Genomic DNA, 25421 nt, shown 5'->3' with positions numbered 1-25421 from the left:
AATGAGATATATATTGTCTCCTCTTCCTAACTGGTAAAGATAAAAATAATTATAACACTGCCAAAGCTGCACTGAGCCAAGGATATTCATACAATGCTTATGGTAATATTAACTGGTAAAGTTTTTCTAGAGAGGAATTTCACAATATGTGTGAAAACATTCTTCTACTCATCTATCCAAGAATATAATTTTAAATGCAACAACATTAGCAGTCACTGAGCTGTCAGAATCAACTTATGTGCTCCAAAATACTGGTGTGGGGAGAGGATGCTTACAAATACTATGATACAGCTAAATAAAATGAAATTTTACAATCAACAATGTTTTAACAACATAGAAAAATATGACAAATAAAAGCAAATAAAAGCAGGATACAAAATGTGCTTATAGAGAACAATTTTATGTCAGATAAACCTACATATCTTAAGAAAAATCAATCAAATGTTAGCAATCATGTTCTCTGCTGACAAGGTGTACAACTCTTTTCTTCTTTGAAAGTTATTTTTATTATCCAAATTTTCTTTGGAAAACATTAATATTTTTACAGACAGAAAAAGCAAAGTTTGTTTGTGTGTAGTAGAGCAGTTTCACATACCTTGGTGGCTGTTACTGTCGTAGCTAAGTTTGTTGTTTTGGAAGAGGATCCATTAGAACTTGCTGGTGGTGACTGAGCCACTACAGATTTACTGTTTGTACTGTTTGTTCCATTAGCAGCACTGGTGGAGTGGGAGAAAGTAAATTTGAAGCCACCAGAAGATGTCCTTTTGGGAAGGTTTTCCTTGTCTTCACTTTCTTTTGCTAAGGCAAATGTAAAAAATTTGAATCTTTATCTATAAATATTGCTAAGTCAAAGCATCTGAAAAGAACAGTTTCTTAAAAAACTTATAAAATACTGCCTCTGCTTTTTTCTAAGAGCTAGAAGGGTAGAGTATGTTGTGCATGGGTCTTTATTAGCTGGAGTTTTAGAAATACCAGGATTAGAAAAAACTGTAAGAATCATATAACAGATCAGTCATCCCATGCTAGAACTCTATACTGGAAGACCCTTCCAAAGACTTACCAGCTGTCTGACTCTTCCTTTTATTGTCCCTCCAGCAGGCTCTACTCACTGACTTCCATACTCACCGTGAAAACCTAATAATCTCTTCAACAAATCAATATTTCAAATACCTAAATGAATAACTATGATCATGTTTATCAGTTATTTATTTTCTGAATATTCCAGGTCCTTTTATCTGTTTCCTTTATGACATAGGTGTCTACTCTCCTTTAACATCTGGCTGCTACTTAAATCTTTTTTTTTTTTTTTGTCTTTTGTCTTTGTTGTTGTTGTTGTTTGTTGTTGCTATTTCTTGGGCCGCTCCCGCGGCATATGGAGGTTCCCAGGCTAGAGGTCGAATCGGAGCTGTAGCCGCCGGCCTACGCCAGAGCCACAGCAACGCGGGATCCGAGCCGCGTCTGCAACCTACACCACAGCTCACGGCAACGCCGGATAGTTAACCCACTGAGCAAGGCCAGGGACCGAACCTGCAACCTCATGGTTCCTAGTCGGATTCGTTAACCACTGCGCCACGATGGGAACTCCAAATCTTTTTTTTTTTAAAGAATTTGTTAATTTTAAAATGATTAAATATTAACATAAGTAACATTTTTAATGATAAAAAATTTTCCAAAATGTAAAAAACGGAATAAAAGTGGCACTGTTTTTATATCTTTTGCAAATCTCTTTAATGTCTGGCTTAAAAGAATATGATTCTCATAGATTTTCATATCTGCTTCTGCATTCAATCTATTATAATATGGCTGCTACTATTTTTGTCTATGATTCTTAACTGCATGCGATACTTCAAGTATGGCCTCACTGCCTTTATTAACAGTAGTCAGACTAGGGCAGTGCCTGTAATGAGTAAAGGCAGAAGAATCTGGCGACTAAAAGGTAACTATTCCTTAGGACAACTGCTCCCCCCATGCTCAAGTAAAAAGGACTTAAGACAGTAATGAATGGAAAATGAATGACGTTGGGAAGAACAGTTTCATAGAAAATGTACTACAAAATTAAAGAAACAATAAGTAATGAGAAATGCCTTTAGAAAAATCTCACACTAAAAATCACAAACTTATATAAAGTCTGGGAAATGCCTCTATATATCAAAATATATGCAGGATAGTACTCCAGTAACACTAATTTCTCTTGCCACAGAATTAAAGTAATTAATTCTCTTGAAGAAAAAAAAAAAAGTTTGTGAAAAACACTGTAAGACCCCAGTTTTACAAACAAGTTACATATATTTGACATGCAGGAAATTTTACTTTTACTTTTCTCAGGATTATTTTATCTTTATGAAACAATTTAAAAATTTCAAACAGCAAAGTACTTCTTTGAAGCTTAGTTTTCCTTAGCTATAAATTACAGAGTGCTCTGGAGTTTCTATGAATCAATATGATCTCTATTAGTATTGAAGATTTTGGTACAGAAATAAAGCAAAGACTGTTCACAGAAGGCAAAGTATAAAAAGACAATGCAATTTGGAATAGCGAATGAAGAAAATCACAAAATGTCAAGTCTTAAGAAAAACATTTTGAACATAAAATGTTTTGAAAAAACTATATAATTTAAAAGGTTTAATTTAGCAAAAAATTCATGTCTTTCATGCTTTATAAACTATAATCACAACTTCATAAGCAAATGCATAATTTCTGCACTAAATAAGAGAATGTACTAATCAAAAATTCAAAATTTTAATACCTTTTTTCGTCTCCATGAATTTTTCGTAACTATCTGGAAAATCATCTTCAGGTTTAGATTTTTCCACTGATGCCACAACTGGTTTTCCTTCCTCCTCTTCATCTTCATTAAACCACATTTCTTCATCCTCTTCCAAGGTCTTTGCATCTCTGCGAAATCTGTTACTACGCAATATAGATGGTACACTGTAAGAAATATATTACAAATATTGAGTATGATTTAAAATTCCTGACCAGATTAAATTTGAGAAAAAATATGTATAACCAAGAGGGGCTGAAGTAATTTTAACTGAGTATAACATATCATAATCAGCTCACTTGTGATATAAGATGTAACCAGAGAATAGTCCAAGGATGTTTGTACATTAATTCAAAAATTTATCTTGAGTAATGATATGGAGCAGTAATTTTTCACATAAAAATTCAGGGCAGGGAGAATATCCTACCCTCCTACACAACCCTGTTCTAACTAATGATGCAAAGAAATGTCCTGGGTAAATTTCATAGGTAAGATCAAATTACACATGATTTTGGACACAATTTTACAGGCTATAAATAAACATTACCTGTTCAGTTTCTGATTTTGTCTGTCTTTTTCTTGCTCATATTTAGTCTTCAATCCTTTGAATGTCTGAACATATTCAATCGATTCAAGTGCTTTATAAAAGTTTTCAACTATATGTGCAGTAAGAGACTTGATATCTTCCTGTATAAGCACAAAATTTATATTTCACATGTAATACAATGCTTCTTAGAAGAAAAACTTAAAAAAAACTTTTATAGTTTCAAACCTTTTGCAAAAAAGGTTTTTCAGAATCACCTTCCAAAAATAAATACCCTAGTTTCTGTATACAATGAGCCAGGACCACACAGTAAACTTGGAAAAAAGGAGAAGCAATTGACTGAAGCCCTTTTGGGACTATAAAGAATATTTGAAAAGTAAATGGATTTAGTTTATGTCACCTATTTTTTGCATTTACATAATAGCACTTTACAATTTAAATAGCACTCTAAGGAATTCCCGTCGTGGTTTAGCAGAAACAAATCTGACTAGTATCCATGAGGACACAGGTTTGATCCCCGGCCTCCCTAAGTGGGTCAAGGATCTAGTGTTGCTGTGAGCTGTGGTGTAAGGTCGCAGATGCAGCTCGGATCTGGCATTGCTGTGACTACAGTGGAGGCCAGCGGCTACAGCTCCAATTCGACCTGTAGCTGGGGAACCTCCATATGCCATGGATGTAGCCCTAAAAAGGCCAAAAAAATAATTAATTGAAAAAAAGCACTTTAGGAGTTCCCATAGTGGCTCAGCAGTTAGTGAACCTGACTTGCATCCATGAGGACGTGGGTTTGATCTCTGGACTTGCTCAGTGGGTTAAGGATCTAGCACTGTCATGAGATATGGTGTAAGTCGCAGATGCAGCTTGGATCCTGGATTGCTGTGGCTCTGGAGTATGCCTGAGGCTACAGTTCCAACTGGACTCCTAGCCTGGGAACCTCCATATGCTACGGGTGCAGCCCTAAAAGACAAAAAAAAAAAAAAACCCAAAAAACAAAAACCCACTTTAAAACATTTTTACTTGATCCTCATAACAACTCTATGAGATAGGTTTTATTCTCCCCATTTTACAGAATGAGAAAATTGAGGCTATAAGAAAGAATGGATGGCTTGATGAAGACTGCATGGCTACTTAGGAAGGACATGTTGAAATCATATTCTCAGTGAACACTGAAAGGTATTACTAAATGACTTCGTTCCACTATCAAAACGGGATATGCCTTACCTAAAAAACAGATTCCTCCAACTGCAGCACACTGTAGACACATATGTATGAGATAAAATAATTTGAACTTCTCTCGTATGTTTTTACAGTTCTCTAGTGGTATCATTTTTGTGAACTAAACCAAAAGTAATAACTTCTAAATTATTCTAAATGAACCATTTTAAGTGATCACTGCAGATGCATGGGTACAAAGCTAGCTCATTATTAAAAATAATTAAGCTCTGATTTTTAGGATTTAATATTAGTAAGAAATATACACATCACTTCTTTAAGAGAAAGACCATATCTGGCTGCAGTGACGACTTACACGTCTTTAAACTAGTTCCTCAGCACACCTCAATCAAAAAATACGCAAAGGAGAAAAATTAGAAACCTAGGTAAAATGGTTGTGTGTTGTAAACTGAAACACAAACAGATAAACTGAGTTTTTGGATTCAATGTACATTTATCAATCACTCAAAGTTATTTTCAGAAAAACAAATTCAATCAAAAATTAGGGATGGGGCTGTGAACCCTAAAATTCATTTTATCAGCATCTCACCAAGATTTTTAAAGGGAAAAAAAATATATAAGTTCATCTTTAACTTATAGAATAATACACTGTGAACCTGGGTTCAAACACTTGGTGAACTTGTTAACTATGTTGCTTTTTTTTTCTAAGGCTAAGGCTAGTACTTCTATCCTCGTCATCCTTTTTGCAAACCATACTCTTAGCAAATGACTACTTTAAAAAAAACCAAAAAAACAAAAAACAATCCAGTCAGCCAAATAACCTTTGCAAGAGAATAGCGTCATTCATCAGTACAAATCTGATTTCTAAGAAAGAAAACTAGACAATGAATTTCTAGTTTTGACCTTTTTTTTCAAGTTCTTTTTAAACCATGTGGCCATGTCCCCCAGTGGAATCATTTCAGCATGTGGGAGAGGGTAAATTTACTGTACTGGTTCTTCAGTTATTTGTCTTATCCCTGTTATTCATATAGAGCTCTCTCCAGATCTTTTTATGATAAATCTTCTGTTGTCTGAGACTGAGCTGTACCTTAGCATTCAGGCCTGACTGTGCTCCCAACCAAATGAATGCCCTTGAATAGGTCAGCCAAAACCACTCTGGGTGTCTCAAACCCTTCATGAATGAAATAAGGCAGCCGGAATAGTCTACCTAACTTCCTGGTCTCTTTAACTTCAAATTCCATGATAACATCCTACCCTCTTATGCATCTTGTATCAATGTCTACCAAGGGAATTATTTTTCAACCTTTCTACTCAATTGTTTTTTTTTTTTTTTTTTTTTTGTCTTTTCAGGGCCACACATGTTGCATATGGAGGTTCCCAGGCCAGGAGTCGAAGTATCTATCTATCTATCTATCGATCTATCTATCCTCATAGATACTAGTCAATCTATCTATCCTCATAGATACTAGTTGGGTTCATTTCTGCTGAGCCACAAGGTGAACTCCTCTATTCATTTTTTTTTTTTTGTCTTTTTTAAGGGCCACACACATGGCATATGGAGGTTCCCAGGCTAGGAATCCAATTGGAGCTGTGGCTGTGGTGTAGGCCAGCAACCTCATGGTTCCTAACGGATTACCCTTATGACAGGACACAGTGATCACATGAATGGCATGCTTGACTGCCATGGTCACATATGCTAAATACCCTAAAACTTTTGGCCAAAACAAATGAAACTGAAAAGAATATAGAGTAAAATAAATATGGTTTAAAATATTATGCTGAATTTCACAATTAACATATTTCCTTCATGGCTCAGCAGTAACAAATCCAATTAGTATCCACAGGACATGGGTTCAATCCCTGGCCTCACTCAGCGGGTTAAGAATCCGGCATTGCTGTGAGCTGTGGTGTGTGCTGCAGACGTGGCTTGGATTTGGTGTTGCTGTAGCTGTGGTGTAGGCTAGCAGTAATAGCTCTGATTTGACACCTAACCTGGCAACTTCCATATGCCGTGAGTGCGGCCCTAAAAAGTCAAAAAATAAAAATAAAATATTAATATCACTAAACATATAATTATTTTAATTTACTAAGAATCTTTTAATATAAACTTACCACTCTTATAAATTCAAATAACTCAATAACAGCTGAATTCAAGAGATTGTACCGAGTTCCATTATCCAGAAGAGCATTTATAACTGGCTCAAAAAGATTTCCCTTGGTGATGTAACGATTATAAAATTCATCTTTAAGGCCAATTATCCGCCTCATAAAACGAAGAGCACCTAATTAAAAATACCATAAGGAATTAGTTGATAATCCCACCAATATTAATTATTACACAGGTATTTTTACAAAAAGCAATGTTTATGTTCTTCTAAAGTAAAAGCCAAACTGTACTAGGCTTTGAGATAAACGGAATTACAGAAAGACCACTCAAAACTTGTACACTTATGTAGAGAGCTAACAAAACTCCCAATAATTGGTAGGCTGACAGTTCCAAGGAAGAGATTAAAAAATACCCCAAAACCATACAATGCAAATGCTGGTACTCCTTAGAGTAGTGCTGGTGGATGCACAGACAATGCAGTGAATGCAGCTCAAAATCAGAATGGGGTTTGTCATTAAGGGGGGGGGACAACTATATTAGAATATAAAATAAAAATTAACTTAAAAAATGTTGCTCAGCTATGTTTAAGAAAAATATTAAAAATGTTACTTCACATTGTATCCAACAACTTCAAGTACTATTCAGGGGCTGAGATTTGTGTGTTCTGATCCTGTTTCTATCTACACATATGTAAATCTGTATAGGTATGGAAAAATGAAAAGAAATATACAGGCAGTTAAGAACAGCTACCGTAAGGCCTTAAAAATATAGGAAGTAGTAGGGAGACTAATTTTTTTTCTATACATTAAATGTTTAAATTTGTAATTATGATTTTTATGCTCAGAAAAAACCCCACAAAGCTTTTTTTTTTTTTTTAATTTGGAAAGAGAAGGTTTATCTCTAATCAGCAGGTGAAATTATGAAGAATAAGTTTATAGTCTGCAAAAAATCAACACGTGAGCAAATATCAGCATTTAAGTTTGATTTTCAGTGGTCCAAGTGGTCCCCATAAGTTCAAATAAATAACCTGAGTTACCACATATACATTTCAAGACCCATATCTCAAAAATATAAATGGCAATTTGATGAAGCAGTTATAAAAGACAGCAGGAGTGGTTCTATTAGAGATGTCATTGCACATGGTATTATATCAAAACAGTTAAGCTAACTGAATCTAAATGTTAACAATATGTGAGTGGTAAAACACTATGACCACTTGTCCTTTAAATAAAACAAAATATTAGTACTTCTCACAATCACCTCTTTAACAGTATATGCACTGCTATAAAAAAATACTTACATGGGTAACTTAGGTTTCTCTTTCTATTAAAAATGTTGTTCCACAAAACATTTTACAAGAGTGTACATTTAAATTGTTACTTACACAAGGCCAAGAAGGTGTGCTTTGAATTCATCAAGACCAAGACTCTTCTTAGCAAGTCTTTGTTCATAATATAGTTTTTTATGTGATATGTGTGATGTTCCACACAAAATGTGAGTAGCTCTAAAATTAAGGCAAGCAGCTGTGCTGTTTGATAATTATCTACAAAGAAAGTCATCATATGAAAATAAACATCGCAATACATCTAAACAATGAGAATGAAGCATATATCCTATCTTTCAGAGCAAAAGTAAAATTGTATTTCCTCTCTATTTTTATATCAAGAAGCTACAAATTTTAATTTTTTCATTAGGTAGACTCTCTAGAAGTATTAGCAGTTTTACCCACCAAATAGACATTGTCTTTCCTTTTTTTTTTTTTTTTTTGTCTTTTTGAAGGCCGCACCAGCGGCATATAGAGGTTCCCAGGCTAGGGGTCAAATTGCAGCTGCAGGTGCCAGCCCATGCCACAGTCACAGCCACATGGGATCTGAGTCGCATCTGCAACCTATACCACAGCTCACAACAACACTGGATCCTTAACGCACTGAGCAAGGCCAGGGATCAAACCTGTGTCCTTATGGATACTAGTCGGGTTCATTAACCACACAGCCATGATGGGAACTCCATAAATAGATATGTTCTAAGGCTCCTATATAAAATATTTAATAATGTTAAGAGGAAAAAAGACTCAATAAAAATCTATAAACATGGTAATAAAACCCTCACTGCATTGAGATATTCTTGGTAATGTTTTCTGAACATGTGCTGTCATTATTATTAATGGATCTATAAAAGAATCCACTCCATAGGAAAGAGGAAATACCTTAAACTTTTTGCTTAAAGTGGGGTACGACAAATTTCCCAAGAAAAATTAAAATGCCTTCTTTAAAAATATCTTTGGAGTTCCCATTGTGGCTCAGTGGTTAACGAATCCGACTAGGAACCATGAGGTTGCAGGTTTGATCCCTGGCCTCGCTCAGTGGGTTAAGGATCTGGTGTTGCCGTGAGCTGTGGTATAGGTTGCAGACATTGCTCGGATCTGGTGTAGGCCGGCGGCAACAGCTCCGATTAGACCCCTAGTCTGGGAACCTCCACATGCCGCGGGTGCGGTCCTAGAAAAGACAGAAAGACAATAAATAAATAAATAAAAATAAAAATATCTTTAAAGCAAGGATGTTTTTGGCTGTTTGAAAATCAACTGAAAATTATATCAAGATTTTTAAACAATAATCTTCCTTACATCAAATCATCATCTCCATGAAACGCTTACTGAAATACATCAGCTTTGTTCTTCCTCAAGAGGCTTTGGTTTATACATTCATGGAATGATTTAAAAGTGCTTCTTGAACATCAAAATTTAATATATGTCGAGAGTTCCCGTCGTGGCTCAGTGGTTAGCAAATCTGCCTAGGAACCAAGAGGTTGTGGGTTCGATCCCTGCCTCGCTCAGTGGGTTAAGGATCTGGCGTTGCTGTGAGCTGTGGTGTAGGTTGCATATGCAGCTCAGATCCGACGTTGCTGTGGCTGTGGAACAGGCACGCAGCTACAGCTCCGATTGGACCCCTAGCCTGGGAATCTCCATATGCTGTGGGTGCGGCCCTAAAAAGGACAAAAAGACAAAAAAAAAAAAAAAATTTAGTGTATGTCAAGAGCTTATGTGGGTAATTACACACATCTATTATAAATATCTTGAGCAAGAAAATATCAAGCTGTGAAGAAATTATGGAATCATAGCCTAACAGAATAGAAAAAAATAATGGACATCATCTAGTCCAGCTATTTCATTTTTCAAGAAAACCAGACACAAAAATTTTGTGGAATATCATGTAAGTTATAAATCAGCATTCTTTTTATTTTTATTTTTTCAGGGCTGTACTTGTGGCGTATAGAAGTTCCCAGGCTAAGGGTTGAATCAAAGCTGCAGCTGCTGGCCTACGCCACAGCAACATGGGATCTGAGCAATGTCTGTGACCTCTACTATAGCTCATGGCAATGCTGGATCCTTCACCCACTGAGGGAGGACAGGGATAGAACCTGTATCCTCTTGGATACTAGTTGGGTTCTTAGACTGCTGAGCTACAACGGGAACTCCAAGTCAGAATTCTTTTAAATAACATAATGACCATCAGGTATACAAAATATAAAAATTCTGATATTTTAAAGATCTTTTCTGCTTTAAAGGTAAGTAAAGAGTTTTACTTGCTTCAGATCAATTTGTATAACAGGCATCACCACAGCCAATAAACTAATTCCTCACCATTAAAAACAAATTCTCTTAATTCTTAATTCTCGAATTTTATTTACGAAAGGCTTTGTAATAGTGATCTGTAGTGTTAATTAAAAGTCTTGTTTTCACTTTCCTATATTAGGACATGAAATTACTCATTATATCTTTATTAACCCAATCTCTGAACTGTTTGCTTATTTGAACCTGGCTTTCCTAGCTAGATTTTTGATGAGCGTGGTAGGAAAGACAGGATGCTATGTACACACAACATATTTTTCATACTAATATACCTAATATGCATGTTCCATGTAGAAGCAAGTGTTTACACTCAGATTCATGAACAATACCTAAGCATAAGACTACTATGAAGGCTAATTCCTAACCAATTTGCCATAGCTTACTAGATTTAAAAATAAGAATGGGGAGTTCCCTTCGTGGCGCAGTGGTTAACGAATCCAACTAGGAACCATGAGGTTACGGGTTCAATCCCTGGCCTTGCTCAGTGGGTTAAGGATCTGGCGTTGCCGTGAGCTGTGGTGTAGGTCGCAGATGTGGCTCGGATCCTGTGCTGCTGTGGCTCTGGCGTAGGCCAGTGGCTACAGCTCCGATTTGACCCCTAGCCTGCGAACCTCCACATGCCGCAGGAGTGGCCCTAGAAAAGGCAAAAAGACAAAAAAAAAAAAAAAGAATGGGAGTTTCTGCTGTGGTGCAATGTATTAAGGATCCAGCATTGTCTCTGCAGTGGCTAGGGTTTGCTCCCCAACCCAATGCAAGTGTGTTAAGGATTTGGCATTGCCCCATGGGTCACAGCTGTAGCTTGGGTTTGGTCTCTGGCCTAGGAATGTCCATATGCCACAGGTGCAGCAAAAAAATATCAAAAAATAAGAATGAACTAATCGCCACATTTCAAACATCTTCTAAAAGTCAAAAAACAGGCTCTGAATTTACAGAAATATAAACCAAAAAATTTCAACTGGGTTTTCCATCTTTTATATTGGAGAAAGTAGAATTTTTCTTTTTTAAAAAAATCTATTTCTGGATGAAAATATGCCTTTCCTAGCCTTGTATAAGTGCATTATATTCTGAATAGGAAGAAAGTTATAATTCCCATTAGTTTCATGAAGTAAGAATTTGTACTTACCAGGACAAACCGTGCTGTTTTTGTTAGATCCAACTACATTATCTAATAAAAAAAATTAAAATCAGCGACTTCAGTAATAACAGCTTACATTTCCCTAGCACTTTACAACATACAAAGCACATCTTTGATCAAAACCTCACCTTACCTGAATAACCATTAAGAATTAGTAGCTCCAGTCAAATATTATACCTCTATCTGCATTGTTTTATTAGAGAATTGAGTACAGATGAAGAATTATTAAAAGCAATAATATCATAATTAATAGTATCGGAGTTCCCATTGTGGTGCAATAGAAATGAATCTGATTAGTAACCACGAGGTTGCAGATTCAATCCCTGGCCTCACTCAGTGGGTTAAGTATCTGGCGTTGCCGTGAGCTGTGGTGTAGGTCACAGACGTGGCTCAGATCCTGTGTTGCTGTGGCTGTGGTGTAGGCCAGCAGCTGTAGCTTGAATTTGACCCCTAGCCTGGGAACCCCCATATGCTGTGAATGTGGCCCTAAAAAGAAAAAACAAAACAAAACCAAAAAAACCAAACAGTATCATATTAAAAAATGAGATTACAACCAGAGATAAGACCAATATAGCTTCCTTTGCCTTCTCTTAGTCATCCTCCAACAGTTAAGATATATCTTTGCATATAGGAATTTCTTAAACTCCAGAATAACACAGATTTTTAACAATTAGTTATGCTTTGAATTTTTTAAAAAGTGAATAGAGCATTCTAAGTAAGTTTTGACTCCTAGGCCCTATTTTAGAGCACATTTATGTAGGGAAACATAAGAATGTGTATCAAAACATTGCTTGTAACAGCAAAACTGAGAAACATTAAAAGCAGGATGGCTTCTAATTACAGCATACTCATATAAGAGAATACCATGCAAGAGTTAAAAATAAGTAACAGCTCTAGGAATCAATACGGATAGATCTAAAAAAAAAGCACTGGGTAAAAAGAAAAAAATGCAGAATAATGTGTACAATGTAAGCCAATTCATATCAACTTTGAAACCATGAAAAATATTACATTATACGTGTCATACATAAGCATGATAAACTCAAAATTCAGCATTTCTTGAAGGATGGGGATGGAGTGGAATGAGAATGCATAAGAAACTTCAATAGTATCTGTAATTTATTTTCTTTTAAAAAACTGAAATAAATGACAATTTTTATAAAGCCAACAGGAAGTACATATCTGTGGTGTTATTATCTAAATATTTCTGTATGCTGGAAATATTTTAAAATGAAAGTTAAAAACACATTTGTTTTAATTTATGTAAATGAAACCATTCTGCAAGAAAATGTTCTGGGACATGCTTTTTGTTATCTATTCAACTTTGTATTTTTGAGAACTAATGAGCTGGCAGAACAAAATGCAATTATTTTAACTGCTAAATACTATTCTATTATACAAATATACCACATAATCTTCATTTCTTACAATGCAACAAATTCTTGTACTTCTCATGCATATGCACAAATGTTTCCTAGGATATAACCCCAGAAATGGAATTGATATTATTACATAGGATGTGCCCATTCTACAATTTTATTAGTTTAATAAACATTTTCTTAACTGACGTATCAGATTAACCAAATTTTCTGAGACTACGTCCCCACACATTTCTCATTTCACCAACTGAATTGTATGTTTATCAAAGAGTCAGTCTTTTGTTTAATACTAGTTATGTTTGGTAGTATGACTACGTAATTTAAATATTGTAGATGGATGAAATGTCATAGAAGTATAGTATCTAGGGCTAAGTTGAATATAGCAGAATTCAATTAAAAAAAAAAAAGATACCAGGAAATTCCCTTGCGGCACAGTGGGTTAAGGATCTAGCACTGCCGCAACTGTGGGTGCGGGTTGTAAATGTGGTATGGGTTTGATTCCCTGGCTGGGTAACTTCCACATGCCATTGAGTGCAGCCAAAAAAAAAGTAAATTAGATATGTAAAACTATAAATACTTAGGTATTTAAGGGAAAGTACTTAAAGCCAGAATAGAATTCTATACTCAAAATTGTTCCAAAAATACTCCACTTTAATAAACTGAAACCAGAAATTGCAGCTGATAAATCATGGGTACAGTTAATGCAAGAATGTAATACAGAAATACAATAAAAAAAAAAAAAATACAAAAAAAAGCCTTGCCTAAATACGTCAAAATTTAAAGTAAATGTTTAAGAAGAGGTTATTATTATTATTATTATTATTATTATTATTTTGGCTATGCTTGATGCATGTGGAAGTTTTCGGGCCAGGGATCAAACCTGTGCCAGAGCAGCAACATGAGTCACTTCACTGACGTCACATCCTTAACATGCTGTGCAAAAGGGAACTCCAAGAGTTTATTTTTGAAAAATTATTCTCTGCTGTAACCAATTTTTCTGATTAACCCATTGACTTCTATCCTTATGCTGTAAAATTAGAGAGCTTTTACTGTATTGCCAAATAAGTCTCCAAAATGATGGTTCCCTTGGATTTTCTAATGTAGACAATATACTCTAACACTAACAACGCTGGGAATAATATTTTTTTGCTAAGTGTTTACATCTCTCTTCTTCAAAGTGTAATACTTTTTGCCACATTTTCTGTATCATTCTGTAACTCAGATACTCCAAAATAAGGGAAATCATGATTTTACACTGCAGTTAAAAATTTTTAATAGTAACTTTCCTGTCATAAAAAGCACCAAGAGCCTGTTAGTTATAATACTTATCCTGCTCCTTTAAAGCAGAAATCATAAGCAGGTAAATAAGGGACCCTACCCTTTTCACATCTGTCTTCTGAAGTATTGGTCAAAAGTGGTGCTGTGAGGACATGCATACAATGGTTGTAGAAGAAATTTAGAAATTCACTTTTTTCAGTTTTCTGAAACATAGAGAAATTTAAGAAATACTTTACTACCTTTATAATTTAAAAAAAACTTTAAGAATTAGCAGTGCAGTCATATACAGTTGATACTTTAAGATACTGTGAAACAATCAAAACCCCTTGATTCACCTTAATGTTATTTTTCCAGAACTGAAAACTCAAATATATTTCATATTACATATTACTTAAAAATGAAAAGATCAGATAGTATTATTAATTTTTTTCAGGAAAAATTTAAAACAATTAATAAAAAATACACATGTGACTTGAAATGCAATGAAGAATCAGTCAATGTGAGGACAACTTAACCACTTAAAATTTGAATCCCCAGATTTCATAAAGATCAAAATTTGAAAAAACACCAAGCTGATTTATCAAGCCACTATAAACGGTATAGACTGTAGATTTACTTTTTAAAATGTAAAAATTTGTGGAGTTCCCATCATGGTGCAGTGGAAATGAATCCAACGAGGAACCATGAGGTTAAGGGTTCGATCCCTGGCCTCGCTCAGCAGGTTAAGGATCCGGCGTTGCCGTGAGCTGTGGTGTAGGCCGGCAGCTATAGCTCTGAACCTGGGAACCTCCATATGCCATGGGTATGGCCCTAAAAAGACAAATAAAATAAAATAAAATTGTTACCTGGAAATTTGGAAAATAATACTTTTTGATTTTTTGGCCACTGTTTTTTATATAGCTGGTCTTATAAATTTATAATGATTTAAAAATAATATATATTCTCTAAATTTTAAGGAATTTTATAAAGGAGAAATATCCCAGCATTTTGAGTTAACCATTATTAATATTTTGGAATACTTCCTTAAGTCCTTTTTTTAAAGACTTCTTTCACTATGCAGTTACAATCATTTGGTATATACTAATTTTCTCTTTTTTATTGTGATAAACACATAACCTAAAATTTACTATCATAAATATTTTTATGTTTACAGTTCAGTAGTGTTAATTATATTCACATCATTATAAGAAGTTAATATGCAGAGGCTAAAGGCCATAAATAGAAATACTAACACTTTACCAACATTTTAATAGATAACAATTTTATATTTTGCTGCAAAAATAACTGCTGGAAGAATATCATTGCTACTTGAATAACAGGTGTACAAATGCATAAGCATTTGTTTCTCAAAATTGTACATATTTTCAAAATTTTAGTATTTACATATAATTTATATATTTATACATAACATTATATATAAAATCATCTAAAATTGACTAGAGCAAGAGGTTTTTAATCATAGAGTAATTTCTTACATTAGTTGTAGCCAGCATATTCTCTGGATCTATTAGAGTACGAAGAAGTCCCATTAACTGAACAGCACCTCCTAGCTCAGGATCGGTATCACAGATCATTTGTTCAATTACTACATTAATGAGAAGGATATCCTGAAAGAAAATGTGTTTCCATGAGACCTGGTTTGGATATAAGACAAACATACCAGCTGAAAGAACAAAAGCAACATCACACGGGAACCAAAAAAAAAAAAAAAAAAAAAAGATGAACTTTTTTTGTTTTTACTTTGGCTGTGCCTGAGGCATGCAGAAGGCTAACTTTCCATCTAGAATCTACAAGTCTCATAGAGGTATTCTCATCTGTTATGGTTGTTTAATTGGTGTTTCTTTGGGGGGATAAGGGCTGAAACTTCCCATCTGCCATCTTGCTGACCTCTCTCTCAGTTTTGCTGCTATATTAAGCCAAACTCATTCCTAAGTGTTACATTAATTTCTTATGCTTTTCGGAGTACCCATGGCTCAATGGCTAACGAATTCAACTAGGAACCATGAGGTTGGGGTTTGACCCCTGGCCTTGCTCAGTGGGTTAAGGATCCAGCGTTGCTATGAGCTGTGGTGTAGGCTGGCAGCTACAGCTCTGATTAGACTCCTAGCCTGGGAACTTCCATATGCCGTGGGTGCGGCCCTAGAAAAGACCAAAAAACAAACAAACAAAAACTTGTGCTTTTCATTTTTCCCATAGGTCAGGCTTTCTTTCTACAGCTATCTCTAGCCGTTAGAACTATCTTTCTAAAACAGAGACCTAATCAAGGCATTCTTTTGCTTAGAATGTCTACAATATTAAAGAATCACTTCTTAGACTGGTTGTACAGGTAGTGACTATTCTAACCCTATAATGTCCAATACGTTATCTACTTGCCAAATGAGATTGTTTAAATTAAAATCAGTAATTCCTCAGTCACATCATCTACATTTTAAGTGCTCCATAGCCATAGGTAGCTAGTGGCTACCTTACTGTATGTCTAAAGAAACATTTCCATCATCACAGAAACTGAACAGCACTCTTCAACAGCACACTTTTATTGCAGCTTCTCTGCTGAAGGAAAGGAAAAGGAAAAAACGGGATAGAGAGACTTAGACAAAGAGAAAAAAAAAAAAAAAGAGGGAGGGAAAAGGGGGTAAAAAATGGAATACTGGAGTTCCCGTCGTGGCGCAGTGGTTAACGAATCCGACTAGGAACCATGAGGTTGCGGGTTCGGTCCCTGCCCTTGCTCAGTGGGTTAATGATCTGGCGTTGCCGTGAGCTGTGGTGTAGGTTGCAGACGCGGCTCAGATCCCGCGTTGCTGTGGCTCTGGCGTAGGCCGGTGGCTACAGCTCCGATTCAACCCCTAGCCTGGGAACCTCCATATGCCGCGGGAGCGGCCCAAGAAATAGCAACAACAACAACAACAACAACAAAAAAGACAAAAGACAAAAAAAAAAAAAAAAAAAATGGAATACCTCACAATCAATAATACCAATTACCACACTCAATGATACGAAAGTCTTAAAACAAGTTGGTTTCTAAATCCTTGTTTTAGATGGGTTTATCTTTTAATGTTCTAAAGTCTCATTTTAATGAAACCTGAGTAGTTATTAAAGTAAGTAACACAAAAGAGACACAAATCCACAAACTGTTCAATTCTGAATAAAGGCCAGTCCTTTTTTTGGGGGTGGTGGTGGGGGACTAAACATTCATTTAATTTTTTAAAAGAGTTGCAGTATTTATTTATGTGTCTGAAGCATACAAAAGTTCCCGGGCCAGGGACCAAACCTATGCCACAGCAGCAACCTGAGCCACAGGAGTGACAATGAAAGGCCAGTCTTTTGTAATCAAATATGCTCTGAAAATAAATAGCAAATCTGACTTCTGCTTTTGGCCAAAATGAATGACAGGAACTTGATTTACTCCTTTCTTTTCTTTTTGTTCATTCCATAGCATATGGAGTTCCTGGGACAGGGATCAGATCTGGGCTGCAGGAGTGATCTGCTCTGCAGCTGCGACAACACCAGATCATTTAATCCACTGTGCTTGGCTAGGGATTGAATCTGTGTCCTGGCACTGCAGGGGTGCTGAAGCTCCAGTTGCACCACAGCGGCAACTCGTAAATTTACTCTTTTAACTCAAAGAAAAACAACAAAAACCCAGACAAAATATATGAAATATATATGAAAATAAAACTATATGAAACAAAATATATGAAACACATCAGCCAATGAAGGAAACTGAGAAACAAATGAGATGAGTCCTATGACACATGTTAGGTATTATTATTATTAATAATGACTGCATTCTGCAAACTAAATAAAAATCAACTTTTAAAATTCTAGAATTAGGAATTCTCATTGTGGCTCAGTGGGTTACAAACCCAACATAGTGTCCATGAGGATGTGGTATCAACCCATGGCTTTGCTCAGTGGGTTAAGGATCCAGCATGGATGCAAGCTGTAGCTCAGATCTGGCGTTGCTGTGGCTGTGGTGTAGGACAGCAGCTTCAGCTCTGATTCGACCCTAGCCTGGGAACTTCCATATTCTGCAGGTGTGGCCGTAAAAAGAAAAAAAAAATACTGTAATTAACTACATGTTTAGAGATTATGTTGCACAGAGCAGCAAAGAATAATAGCGAGACAGTCTAATTTCAGGTACTCACCTCAGTAAACAGTTAAAACTAGTCTACTACAATGCGTGACTAAATTCACTCAATAGCAATAATGTGCTTTCAGAGACAATAAACAAGTAGTTCATAAGCAATGTAACATATTATTTAACATTCATCAATGAACTAAAAATATTACCAGCATTATAAGCTGTCTGTAAAAAAGAATATGCTTCATTGTCTTAGCTATGCTGGTGAAGAGAATGAATAGCTAAATTAAAAGATTTAATCTCTAATTGTAGTACAGCTAATAACTAACATTCTAAGTGACCTTATTAACTTTTCCATGCCCATTTCTCCAATGGAACAGATAACTTAAAGTCAGACCAGTCTCAAAACTCAAGTCAGCATTTCTAATGGGCTGCTAGTTCTTTACTAGTATTAAAAAAAATTCACTTTTCCTTAACCTGCTTCTCTAGTCATGGCATTAATTAGGCTAGAAAACTCATGCTCACGCCATTATAGCAAAATAATGCAGATGAAGACAAACTACAGGAAAATTCCTTCTTTGGATGTCAAACTATGACTTGATCTGAAAACAAATCATTATAGATTAACCCTAGTGAAATTATTCCAGTGCTGGTCACCAAAATCTATTCTAGATAAAATTCACACTCTCCTATATATACAGTCTTAAGCGGGACTCCCTTCCCATTAATGCCTGCTTACTCCCATGGTCTCTTTGTTTTACTTTTTACACCACATTGGTAACTCTGCAATTATAACCTTCCTTCGAACAAGTTTCTAAGTGCCACATCATATACAAGCAATACTCTGAGGTCTAAGTCAGGGGTCATCAAACTACAAAACTACCCCTCTGGTTGCTTACACTGTAAATAGTTTTTTTTTTTTTTTTTTTTTTTTTTTTTGTATTTTTGCCTTTTCTAGGGCCACTCCCGCGGCATATGGGGGTTCCCAGGGGTCGAATTGGACCTGTAGCCACTGGCCTACACCACAGCCACAGCAATGCGGGATCTGAGCCGTGTCTGCAACCTACACCACAGCTCACAGCAACGCCAGATCCTTAACCCACTGAGCGAGGCCAGGGATCAAACCTGCAACCTTATAGTACCTAGTCGGATTCGTTAACCACTGCGCCACGACGGGAACTCCAAGATAAATTTCTTAAAAATTTTAACTTCTTGATGTTGAGGTATACTTTCTATTCTATGGTATCAGACAGTCACTGTTAGCCAAGGGGCAATCATGAGGAAGTTACATGAAAAATCTGCACAGACACTTTCTGGTAAGCTCAAGAAAATATCAGAATCTGTGTACCGTAGATTCCATACATATAGTAAGTCAGAGGAGAAAGAAAATGGTAAGAGCAGGAAGAATATTCTGAGGTAGTAGGATAAAAATTACTGATGGATGTTGTGGAAACATCACCAGTTTTTAAAAAATATATAAATGTAAATAATAATTATAAAGAAAGCTCATGTACACAAAATTTGCTCTTGCAGCTACTTGAATGAAAGTTATGAGCATCATAAAGCCAATACTTCTTTCAAATCCATTCTGACATGTTAGAAGAAAGCAACAATAGTTCTTCAAATCCTATGGAAGAACTTAATGCTCCAACTACTTTATTCTGTGAAATGGTAAAGCAGCCTGGACAAAGAAAACTTAAGCTCATTTTTAAAAGCCGTGGGGGAATTTCCTGGTATGATGCACTGAAGAAAATGTTACTTTGTACCATTTCTGACACAAAGAAAAAACCTAAATCAAATCATGAGGAAACATCAGACAAATCCAAATTTCTGGATACTGGACCAGAAACTTTTTTTTTGTCTTTTTGCCATTTCTTGGGTGCTCCCGTGGCATATGGAGGTTCCCAGGCTAGGGGTCGAATTGGACCTGTAGCCACTGGCCTATACCAGAGCCACAGCAGTGCGGGATCCGAGCCATGTCTGCAAACTACACCACAGCTCACGGCAACGCCGGATCCGTAACCCACTGAGCAAGGCCAGGGATTGAACCTGCAACCTCATGGTTCCTAGTTGGATTCGTTAACCACTGAGCCACGACGGGAACTCCAGAAACTTTTAATTTTTGTCTTGAGTAATAAGGAGATTACTCAGACAAATGATAAAATCTGAATTAGGACTGTAGTTAGATAACAGTATTATAAAATGTTAATTTCATTTCCTGATTTTGATAATTATACTGTGGTAATGTAGAGTTTTTAGTAGATAGATACTGAAACAAAAGGCTAAAGGAGCACTGTGTCATCATTTCTGTACCTTATTTTTCAACGATTCAGAAAAAATTAATTATACATCCATGTATGTAAATGTGTATATACAAATACAAGCAAAGAAAGACAATGATAAAGCAAATGAGACTTAAAATGTTAACATCTGGGTGAAGTGTACATGGAAGTTCTTTATAATATTACTGTAATTTTTCTGTAAATTTAAAATTACTTCAAAATAAAAAGTTAAAAATTGACACAACTTTAAGAAATAAAATGTGATATGTTCAATACAAAATATTGATACTGAATGATCAACCCAGAGAGATGAGCTTACATATTTTTTTAACCTCTTATTACGGTAAATTTCACTGCCCAGAATTATTCTGAAGCAAATTCTATATATAATTCTACAAATAATTTCGTATAAATCTTTAAAAAACACAAGTGGTTTAAAAGTAAAATAACCTCAAGGCTAATATATCTAAAAAAAAAAAAATATGAATTTATTTCTAAGTGAGAAATACACTGAAAATACCTTCCAAAATAAATAGTTCAGTAATAGTTGTATTACTTATCCAGTCAGATTCCTAAAGTTTTACTGAATGTTTCAAAGGACAGCGGCATAAAAATATGTGCAATCTGTAGCACAGCAAAAAGACTGAAATTATTGCTATCCTTCTAGGTTGGGTAGAAATAATGACTACAATAACAAAAAAAGTGTTAATATTTCCTTGTTTCTCAACACATTTTTTTTTTTTTTTTTTTTTATGGCCTCACCCATGGCACCTGGAGGTTCCCAGCCTAAGAGTCTAACCAAAGCTGTAGCCACTGGCCTGTACCATAGCCACAGCAACGACATATCTGAGCCGCGTCTGTGACCTACACCACAGCTCAGGGCAACTCCAGATCCTAACCCACTGAGCAAGACCCTGCAGGGGTTGAACCTGCGCCTTCATAGATGCTAGTCAGATTCATTTCCACTGAGCCACGATGGGAACTCCTCAACACATATTTTAATATTGTAATCCATGTTCCTAAAATCAAATCTGCTTCATAATATTAAAAAAGATAAGTTTGAACAGTGTGCATTTATTTTAAGAGTATCAAAAATATTAACTGCCCATTGAATATACAGGTAACTTCTTTCTTTTCAAGATAACAGCAACTCAATACAGCAGAATTGAGCATGAAGAATCCTTAAATTTTTTAAAAAGGTTAATTATTTTAAGACAACAAAAATTTTAAATTGGAAAATTGTCAGACCTCAGAAAATTCAGGGAAATGAAAGAACTTGAAGAGTATAAAGAGAAATTAAAAAGGGACTTTAAACAAGAGAAAAAGAAGAATTAAAAAGGGACTTTTCATTGTTAAAAACTGGAAACTGTGGAGTTCCTGCTATTGAGCAGAGGGTTAAAGAATACAACTGTGGTGGTGGCCTGGGTTGCCATGTAGGGTTTGATCTCAGCCTGGTGCAGTGGGTTAAAAGATCTGGTGTAACCTCAGTTGTGGCCGGATTCAATCCCTACCCAGGGAACTTTCATATGCTGAGGGTGTGGCCATAAAAAAAAATCATCAACTGCTTCTTTATGTCTCATGTATCAATCAAATGTAAACAAGGAAATATTTGTAACAAAAATCTAAATAAAAGCTTTAAAAGTTAAGAATTCTAAGTAAATTATTATTCTCATGGTCTGAGAGATTTTATGAATGCTCTTAATCCCATACATGACTGAGAATGAAGCAAAAGAACTGTTAATTTCAGTTATCTTTTGCAAAGCACGGCACTAAGAATCTCAAAAGTGAGATTATAAACTGATTAATAAGCTAGGCATATATTTAAGGACAAATCCAGCACCATTTCGGTTTTTTGAACACAAATATACTTAACACAAAATATTTCTTTTATTTCTTTCCTACTGCCTAAGCCACAGCATTAGCCCAAACTGATTCTAAAATAAAACTGCTTCAATTATTATTTTTTGGCCAGGAACTAAATCTATGCCACAGCAGTAACCAGAACCACAGTAGTGACAATGCCTGATCCTTATTCCATTGTGCCACTAGGGAACTACTGAAATAAAATTTCTTTAAAAATAAAATAAAAAACACTGGAAATACCTAACAAAGATAGAATATAAAAATCTAAGTAGACATTAAGAAATTAAACACAAAACATACAGAACTACTACAGTTTAATTCAAAAAACAGTAACTCAAACATACACGAATCAAATTAACACTGGGAAGCTAAACCTTCTTTAAGAAGGGACATAATTGGGAGTTCCCGTCATGGCACAGTGGTTAACGAATCTGACGAGGAACCATGTGGTTGCGGGTTCGATCCCTGGCCTTGCTCAGCAGGTTAAGAATCTGCCGTTGCTGTGAGCTGTGGTGTAGGTTGCAGACACAGCTCGGATCCAGCATTGCTGTGGCTGTGGTGTAGGCCAGTGGCTACGGCTCCGATTAGACCCCTAGTCTGGGAACCTCCATGTGCCGCAGAAGCAGCTCTAGAAAAGGCAAAAAGACAAAAAAAAAAGGCACATAACTGTATTTTACTTATTTTCTACTTAGCACTAAAATACATTTAATACAAGAAAGAATACTTCAATTACAACTATATGTTCATTTTGTCCTTAATAGTTTAAGGGCAAAGTTTAAATATTTTTGTAGTGGGAAAATTAACAATTGGTCTCATTAATAGTGTTCATTCTCACTAAAAAAAAGACATGTCTGAATAAGTGGAAGAAATTTCTTAATTATACTAGAGAGGTGCCCGACCTAAGCACTTAAAATTACATTTTATTAGTACTTTCAACTTAAAAAAAAAAACAACAAAAAACCAATGTCTAGAGTTCCCTTGTGGTACAGCAGGTTAAGGATCTGGAATAGTCATTGCTGCAGCTTAGGCTGCTGATATAGTACAGGTTTGATGCCTGGTTTGGGAACTTTGACATGCATTAGGCATGGAAGAAAAATAAACAAACAAAAAACATCTAAGAATTTGATTCGTATTATGCAGTTTGAATGTCTTTATTTTTTTATTTTTATTTTTGTCTTTTTGCCATTTCTTGGGCTGCTCCCGCGGCATGTGGAGGTTCCCAGGCTAGGGGTGGAATTAGAGCTGTAGCCACCAGCCTACGCCAGAGCCACAGCAATGAGGGATCCGAGCCGCGTCTGCAACCTACACCACAGCTCATGGCAACTTCGGATCCTTAACCTGTTGAGTAAGGCTAGGGATCGAACCTGCAACCTTGTGGTTCCTAGTCAGATTTGTTAACCACTGAGCCACGACGGGAACTGCCTGAATGTCTTTCTTTAACAATGAACAAATCAATTGTCACACAGGCCTTTTCTCTCAATAGTTTGCAAACACTACTCTATAAGTAATTCACATTAGAACCAAAATATTATTACTTACATCATCACTCTGCTGGGCTTCTTGCATTACAAATTCTCGGACCATGGATGGACTAAACTCTACTAGATAAGAAAATATATCTGTAGCAGCTGATCTGACTTGCAAATCATCCATGCCCTGTTAAAAGGAAAAGGAAAAGTAGGTTACTTGGAGACTTAACAAATGTTATGCTTTCATTCCCTTTTCCTCCCAAATCTATGCCAAATTGTTGGATTAAGACATTGTACTGGAATAAAAATACATAACCTTTCCCATCCTTATCCTTTACAAATATTAAAAACTTTAGGCAGCTCAATGATTGTCAGTTGTTTATTACCACAAAGGTAAATATTCAGAGAATTCAAATATAAGAAGTGGCACAGGATTACAAAACACTACTTTACAGATATTTTGGGGATGAAGTGGGGGAGGATTCTTGATTTAAATATATGCAGAACTGTAAATGATGTCTCTTAGTCAAGGCTTCAAAATTTTTCAGTATCTGTCTTTGGCCTTGGATTTGCCAGTTACTCCTTAGTAACTGACTCTCTCTTTTATGACCCTCCTAATAGAAGACACATTAGAAAACAATCTGGGTATTTTCAACTCTTTTCCATAACTTAGTTTTATGAGGTGCTTTTTCCCATTTAGTACATGAAGGATACATGATTCATAAGTTAAAAATTTCCAATTGACTCTGAAAACATTTCCTAACTTAGCAGTTCTCAAAGTGTCATTCAGGGAATCCTAGGGAGGGGCCCAATACCCTGAAAAAGGGGGTCTTAACCCTTTTCAAAAGTGCATGAGATTAGGGCACTACTGGCCCTTTCCATGGTTAGTCTATCTCAAGTATAGTGGGGTTTTCCAGAGGTTACAAGATGTTGTACCATAACAGATTAAATGCAGAAGCCGCTATGAGAATCTAGCTATCTTCTATTAAGCCAGACATTAAAGGGAGTGGCAAAAAATGTGAAACCATGCCATTCTTCTCACTAAATTTTTTTTTGTTTTGGAAAAATTAATTTTTCATAGAAGTTATAGTAACATATAACAGGTTATCATTTTTAAGTGAGTTGATACTTTAAAACTTCCTCAGTTTTAATTTTTCATACAATAAATGCCAATGGATAAAACTCATATAAACAAAGTATGAGACTCACTCCTTTAATCCCATATTGCAACACAAGCCCCCCATGGTCCAGACCGCCCTCACACCACTTTATTAGTTTTTGTGAAATAAAAGGGAAGTACTTTATTAGTTTTTATGAAATATACTTAATTTTGTTACAGAAGAGATAATCATCTTGTAAAAACGTGGGATTTTTATTCACTTGAAGCCATATTATATAAATCACATATTAATATTATAAATTTAAGTTAATCACATCTGAAGAGATATTTTGATTCACTGTGAAGTGAATCATAACCTAAATTACAAAATTCAATATGCATTACTATGATAAATAATTTCCCATCCATAATATAAATCTATTAGAAATGAACAATTTCAAAAACACTAAAAGAAGCTATATAATTACCATTACAATTTCAAGAGCAGGAAGAATTCCCAGCTTTGCCAAAGTTTTGAAAAATGCATCCCTGTTTTGAGGTTGTAATGTCTGAGAAAATGCACAAAATTCCTTGAAAAAATTAACCTGCAATGTTAGAAAGT

General features: G+C 35.5%; 1 protein-coding gene across 1 annotated transcript in view; it reads right to left on the bottom strand.

Annotated features, from left to right (window-relative positions):
- The window catches only part of PPP4R3B (protein phosphatase 4 regulatory subunit 3B), a gene marked incomplete at its 5' end in the record, with an annotated part of 58745 nt that overhangs the window by 5594 nt on the left and 27730 nt on the right, over positions 1-25421 (bottom strand). The window contains 10 exon segments of the mRNA NM_001244675.1: positions 596-798; positions 2747-2931; positions 3312-3451; positions 6591-6760; positions 7970-8128; positions 11337-11378; positions 14106-14208; positions 15481-15612; positions 23771-23887; positions 25288-25404. Coding sequence (NP_001231604.1) covers positions 596-798; positions 2747-2931; positions 3312-3451; positions 6591-6760; positions 7970-8128; positions 11337-11378; positions 14106-14208; positions 15481-15612; positions 23771-23887; positions 25288-25404 — 1368 coding nt within the window.

The sequence above is a fragment of the Sus scrofa genome, chromosome 3 (assembly GCF_000003025.6).
Source record: "Sus scrofa isolate TJ Tabasco breed Duroc chromosome 3, Sscrofa11.1, whole genome shotgun sequence".
Lineage (NCBI taxonomy): Eukaryota > Metazoa > Chordata > Mammalia > Artiodactyla > Suidae > Sus > Sus scrofa.
Note: the sequence above shows the minus strand (reverse complement) of the source record. Positions and strands in the feature narration are given on the sequence as shown.